At 37.4% G+C, this 6407-nt stretch overlaps 1 protein-coding gene across 1 annotated transcript; it reads right to left on the reverse strand.

The window, feature by feature from the left end:
* Window positions 1-849: 849 nt before the first annotated feature.
* On the reverse strand, window positions 850-5624 carry LOC18443553 (TMV resistance protein N). Its single transcript, XM_088867811.1, has 4 exons — window positions 4571-5624; window positions 4144-4416; window positions 3133-4059; window positions 850-3024 (listed from the first exon to the last, which is right to left on the reverse strand). The coding sequence occupies exons 1-4, from the start codon at window positions 5573-5575 to the stop codon at window positions 2716-2718; spliced, it is 2514 nt and encodes an 837-aa protein (XP_088723937.1). The 5' UTR covers window positions 5576-5624; the 3' UTR covers window positions 850-2715.
* Window positions 5625-6407: the final 783 nt, after the last annotated feature.

Raw genomic sequence — 6407 nt, forward strand, 5'->3', positions numbered from 1 at the left:
ATGAGAAAAGAGCAGGGCAATGCCCTAGACTCCGGTATATTTAATGATTTTTTTTTTTTTCTTTTTTGGGGGCGTCCTTTTGACTCTCGAAGGATTTTTTTTTTCTGGGTAGTGCTTTTGACTATTAAGGGCTAAAACATTTGTAAAGTGAAACATCTTTTATTTTTTTTGTTTTAGAAGGCACAAGACGAAGTACACAAGGGTTTAATGAGTTGGCATTTATTCAAGTATCTAAATTAAAGGTTCATTAAGTGTAGTGATGGTCCGGAGATTCCCCTGCAAATAATATGCATGTTTCCCGGTTTAATGAGTTGGCATTTATTCAAGTATCCAAATTAAAGGTTCATTAAGTGTAGTGATGGTCCGGAGATTCCCCTGCAAATAATATGCATGTTTCCCATTCTAAAACTTCTTTTACTATTTGGTTAAGATCTTTCCATGTAACACAACCCAAGAGTGAGTGGCCAATTGGTGGTTACATCCCCTCAATATATCTCAACTTGATGGAATGGTTCCATGAAAATGTACGATTTGTTCGTTGATTGATAGGTCTTAGATATTTAATTCCAGAAACACAGTGTCTAATCCAACCATGATTCACAAATGAAATACTTACTGCTTTGAAGAGGGTGACAAGCTCCACCAGCTGAGTTCCAACAGTTTTCTTCTCAATGGGGGCCCAATTGTCCTCTAGAGAACAAAACGTAGGATCCCAGCTGCTTAGCTAGAGATCAAATAGCTGGTAATTCCCTCAGGACCATGTCGGCCCACCTATCACTCCAAAATTACACATGTACTAATCCCCAACTGTTTTAGCTACTAATCTTAAAAAGGACTTTCCCTGAACTGTTTTAGCTACCAATGAAGTCAATCAGGTGAGGAAAATAAATCTCAAGGGTGACAAATTTCTACAATCATTTGCTACTTTTTTATATAAAAAAAATAGGATGGATATATTCAGAAATTGACAGCATTATAGAAACCTATGGGATCTCTATTGAGTTATGCCACTTCGGTGGTACCTCTGCTACTTTGCTGGAAACAGTGTCTACCATGGCAGCTTTGCCTCCAAGGATTCCACGGTGCAAGTTGAAACAGCGGAATGAAAGGATCTTCCAGGGTTGTAAGACAAACAATTTGATCCGAGTGAAGACATTAGAGATATCATCATCTAATGGGCCCTTCCTCCAACTGAGTTTAGGGGTGTCCCTGCCAAGGATATCATCATGGATCAAGTCGTAATAGAGCAACATTAGCAGTGTATCTATTTTGTGGAAGGCTTCCACAACTGTAGCACTTCACTCGGTTGTTATGGAGGCCAAGAGATAGCTAGATAAATAGTTTGATAGAAAAGGAGAGAGTTTTAGGGTTCTGGATCAGAGAGAAAAAAATTCAAAAGCTTACCGTTATTTTGCTACAATTCACATAATTTTAAAAAGGAAGACATGCTGCCGAAGATGACATGGAGTTAAGTCTACTTTGGATTTTTCATCGAGTGTTCCTGGATGACTGATTTTTCATCAAGAATAATTTAACAGCATAAAAAAAAATTGCAGTTGCTTGGACAAATGGGTCTGAACTAGAAGCCGGGATCATCAGCTGTGCGTGAGTTTACATGCTTTGATTTGCAGCTTTGAATTTGAAAAGCCATCAAATGGCTTGAGAAGCCAAATTCATATGGTGATAAGCCACAAGTTTACAGCTGGATTAGTAGAATTAAGTAGTTTTGGGCTGGTTAGAGTGAGAATAAGCATGAATAAGCATAAATGATGGGAAAACTGATACTAGATTTGGTTCACGAATTTCAACAAACAAGTGTTTGGCGTGAAAAAGAGGACCACATTTCATAGAAGCATTTAGAACATGGTTAGAATGAGGAGGTTTTTGAGAGGAATACCGGTTTTATCAGAAGGCTATGAAAGGTTTTTATAGTTGGTGAGACATTTATTCTGTCACAAGGTAAGAAGTTGATTTTCTGATCTAATAGAAAAGACACGTAAATGGAAGAAGCTAATCCCTCAAATATTTACTTTCACCAAAATTGTGCTCTTGAATTTCTCAATCACACCATCTAAACAAGGAAATAACCAAAAGCATCATGAAAAATGACAGCCCATGGCAAATTTATGCCATACACAAAAAACATAAGAAAACATGTTTAAAAAAAAATCAGATATCTATAGAACTCTTCAACCATATCAAGCCATAAAAGAACTATAATGGCTGACATGTCCCCAGGCAGACACATGGAGAGAGAGACCTTGATTTTTTCAGTTCAAATATAAATCAGGGCTGGTCGAGATTCAAGATAATTTTTTTAGCACCATTTTATTTAGGGGATGCATTTGGGAATCAAAAGAATGGAAAGAGGCAAAACAAAAGCATGTATTTCACTGAATAAAAAGGCAGCGGATACTGAAGCCATTTGTGAATCCATCTGTTATATTAGAAGAGAACATAGTTTGGCAATCTAAACCAAAAATTATTCGTGCCTTTCGAAATTATGTAGCTGCAAATTGTCATTGAAGAAACAATGAATTGAAGAATTCTGCGAGTTTTTCTGGGATGGAATCCTCGCGATCTTCTGATTCCCAAACAGGATGGAATCCTACCTCCTTCAAAAAATTGCAGGGAGATCTCACAACCAATCTACTTAATCCTTCATGTTCTACGAGTAAAATTTCATCCCCATTTTTCAACCGCCTGGGGAGATTGTCAGTCTGGCCAGGTCGTAAATGGTAAAAATAAATTTGATGTTGGTGGGTCTCTGGAAGAATTAGTAATGATGTAAATACAATTTACTCCATTTTCGCTCTTCATCAATAATTCCACGGGATAGACGTCGTAGGTGCAACCAGAATGAGTAGCAAAGCACAGCATCAGTCCTCTGATATATTTGCCTTCATCTGGAACCCCCGACACTCTGTACGACACACTGCTGTCCTGCGTTATCCACTTAACCTGGAACCAATTTGGAACCTTGCTTCCGGGAACTGTTAAGCATTCTAACCCAGCAAATATTTCCTATACGCACAAACAAAACAATAAAAAGAAAAAATAATTAGCAAGCATAGATATAAAGGTAACTTGAAAACCAAATAGCAATAGTTTTTGTTGGGCAAAGTAACATACCTCTGCTAGCGTTAGACCCCTCAAAGCATGAGGGCCGCACCCATGCAAGTGCAAAGTTTTCAAAGATTTCAACCCACTGAGGCCCTGTATCTCAATCAATCCCTTACAGTCTGTGAGATCCAATTCTTCAAGTTGAGAAAGCTGAGAGAGGTCGGGTATAATTTGCAAAGATATGCAGTGGGAAGCCTTCAAAGATTCCAAAGTGGTGGAAAGATTCCCAATAGCTAACAGATTAACACAGTGAGAAACATCCAAATAATTTAAACTGGTGGGGAGCTCAGGAATAGCTATCAGCTGCTTACAGAAAGCTAAATACAGTGTTTTTAGTTGAGAAAGATGAGATAACTCCGGCATGGTTTGCACCTCATAGCAGAGGTTAGCATATAGACATTTCAAACTATTGGGGAGCTCGGGTATGGTTACGAGCTGCTCACAAAAACTTATACGCATCTCTTCTAATTGAGAAAGGCCCCTCATGCTCCTAGGAAGGCCTTGGATATTCTTGTTGCGGGAGAGATTCAACTTCTTCAATTTGGGCAACTTTTCAAAGTCATCAGCAATCACCCCTTGCAGATTACAAGCATTTGCGAACAATTCCTTCAAGGAACAAAGACCGGAGAAAGTAGATGGAAGCCTTGTCAGATTGGAGTTGTTGTTTAAATTGAGAGTCCTTAAACTTGTAAGCTGTCCAAAGTTTTCTGGCAGTTTCTTGAGGTTGGAACATCCCTCAAGATTCAGATAAACTAAATCCCTTAAAAGCCCTATAGAGTCGGGAATCTCAACCAAGCTTTTACAACCTTCAAGAATCAACTGCTTCAAGTTCATGTATTGAGAACAGTCGGGAATTCTTTCTAAGTTAAGGCACCTGGTAAGATCAAGGACCTTCAACTTCGGGAAGGGCTGTGCAAAAAAATACTTGGTTGGTTGGGATCAGGAAGGATAACTTCCACGAAAGGTTTCAAACATGCAAGGGACAAAAGAAGAAATTGGCATTAAATATAAGTTCCACACCTGCTTGATGTTGTTCTTCGACACAGTGTTACTGTTTGTCAAGTCGAGGACAGCTAGCTTTTCACAGCTACAATTTTCTGGGAGATACTGCCACGGATGTTCCGTTATTTCTAGCCACACTAACTCTGATGAAAGATCTTTCAAGCTTCCATTAAGACAAGCGTGTCTGATGCTGAGTAGCTTCAAATTGTTCATTGCTTTAAATGCTTCAGTTTCCCAAATCTTCTCGTCTTCAATCCCGCTGATCATTAGGCCTCGAACCTTACGAGTTCCCTAATTGACAATAAAAGTAAATGTCAGCCTGTCAGCAAGATGTTAAAAAACAAGTGTACATACTCTATCATGCTGATCAAATAGACTTAAAATCGATGCCAATCAAATAACTTATTAAAGTATTTCTCTGACAAGAGAAAAATGAGCTTGTTTAGGAATTTCTCACCTTGTGATTCTTCAACACAGTAATGACATCTCCTCTAAACCATAACCTACTACGCTTTCCATGATCATCTAGGTTTTCTAATTCAACAATTCGTCTTCCCATATCACGAAGTTGGTCGTGCATCTGCAACTCATCCCCATCTTCAATCTTTATTAGTGACCTTTGCAAGAGCTTTTTTATAGAAATTGAAGCAGGGAAACCACAACATTTCCATATATTAATTGTATAATCTCTTTTTTCTCCAATAAAGAAGCATGCAATATCAAGAAACATATGCTTCTCTTCTTCACTCAAATCATCATAACTTATTTTAAGCTTTCGCATAACATCATCTGCAGGAATTGTTTTCAACTTCATTATTGCATCTTCCCACTCTTCAATGTTTAATTTGTCACATAAGTAACATCCCAAAACTTCAAGAGCCAGGGGAAGCCCACAAGCAGTGGATATTACATCCTTAGAGAGTTGCACAAATTTTGGTATCGGTTGATTACTCTGGAATGCGCACCAACTAAAGAGTTCAAGAGAATGTACGCGATCCAATACCTCGAGCTTGTAGATATGATTACTGTCTACCCTATTATGCACATTCAACACATGCTCATCCCTGGTAGTGATGATAATTCTACTTCCTTGACAATACCAATCACGGTTACCAGCCAATTTTTCAAGTTGTTTGTCATCATCAATGTCATCAAATACAACAAGAACTTTCTTCGACCCAATCTTATTCTTAATAACATTGATGCCTTGATCAGCATTATATATACTTGGATCTTCTTCATCAAAAAGTTCCTTAAGAAGTTGTCTCTGTAAGTCAACAACTCCATTTATTTTTGAAGACTCTCTAACATCTAAGAGGAAACAGCTGGCATGGAATTGGGAACGTATTTTGTTGAACACTTCCTTGGCAAGAGTTGCCTTACCAATGCCACCCATTCCATGGATCCCAATCATTCGAACATCATTAGCATCAATTTCTAAGTGTCTCATCACATCACCAACCCGAGGATTGAGCCCGACAGGGTAAGTGACAACATGTAGTGGTGTTTTGCACATCAACTTCATAGAAACATGCTTGACAAGTTCGCCCACCAAATATGCTTAAAAAAAAAAAACTTCTTTTTATGAGCAAATACAAGTGATGCCACAGAGATATTGATCAAAATGGTCCGAAACAAAATGGGCTAGCAAAAAAGATAGATATATATATGAAGGGTTTTGCTAGGGTACTCCTACACATGGAGTATATAATTGGTATAATCAATATTTTTAAATACTTGATACCTTAACTCTATAATGCAGTGACTTTTTGTCAAGGGGTATTTTAAATAATTAGCCAAGATAAAGTAGAAATTCTTAACAGAAACAAAAACATTTATTAACTGTAGAGGACAATGACATCACTAACACTATTTAGCAAGTAAGGGAATAATAATATATCGATGAACCAAAATATCGGCAATGAATCGGTTTTGTTTCAGAAAGTCAGAGGAAAAAATCGGGTAAAAAATATGGATCGCCAAAAATAAGGTATGTTATAGAATAGTGAACATTTCAGATTTGTCTAAAAAAACCGGATTGAGAAAATCGGATATGTAAAGATGACATAATATAGGATTATGATTTACAGTTATTGTATAGATACATTAAAGCCATTGAATAACAACTTTATAGACTTACCTAGTGTCGTTAGAGTAACACTTGACAATTTATTGACTAAACGTTCAATAAATCCATCATCGATGCTTACTTTGTTGTCACATCACAAAACATATCGTAAATTTATTCGGTGCATAAAATGAAACAACAACAATAATACTTA

Source organism: Amborella trichopoda, chromosome 5 (assembly GCF_054954075.1).
Source record: "Amborella trichopoda isolate Santa Cruz 75 chromosome 5, AtrichopodaSantaCruz75HAP2 v2.0, whole genome shotgun sequence".
Classification (NCBI taxonomy): domain Eukaryota; kingdom Viridiplantae; phylum Streptophyta; class Magnoliopsida; order Amborellales; family Amborellaceae; genus Amborella; species Amborella trichopoda.

Coding starts and splice junctions, on each gene's coding strand:
- LOC18443553 (XM_088867811.1), bottom strand. CDS start 5,575: ATGAGACACTTAGAAATTGATGCTAATGATGTTCGAATGATTGGGATC. Junction 4,417..4,570: donor ATCACAAGGTGAGAAATTCC/TAAACAAGCTCA, acceptor ATTGTCAATTAG/GGAACTCGTAAGGTTCGAGG. Junction 3,025..3,132: donor GGGGTCTAACGCTAGCAGAG/GTATGTTACTTT, acceptor TTGTGCGTATAG/GAAATATTTGCTGGGTTAGA.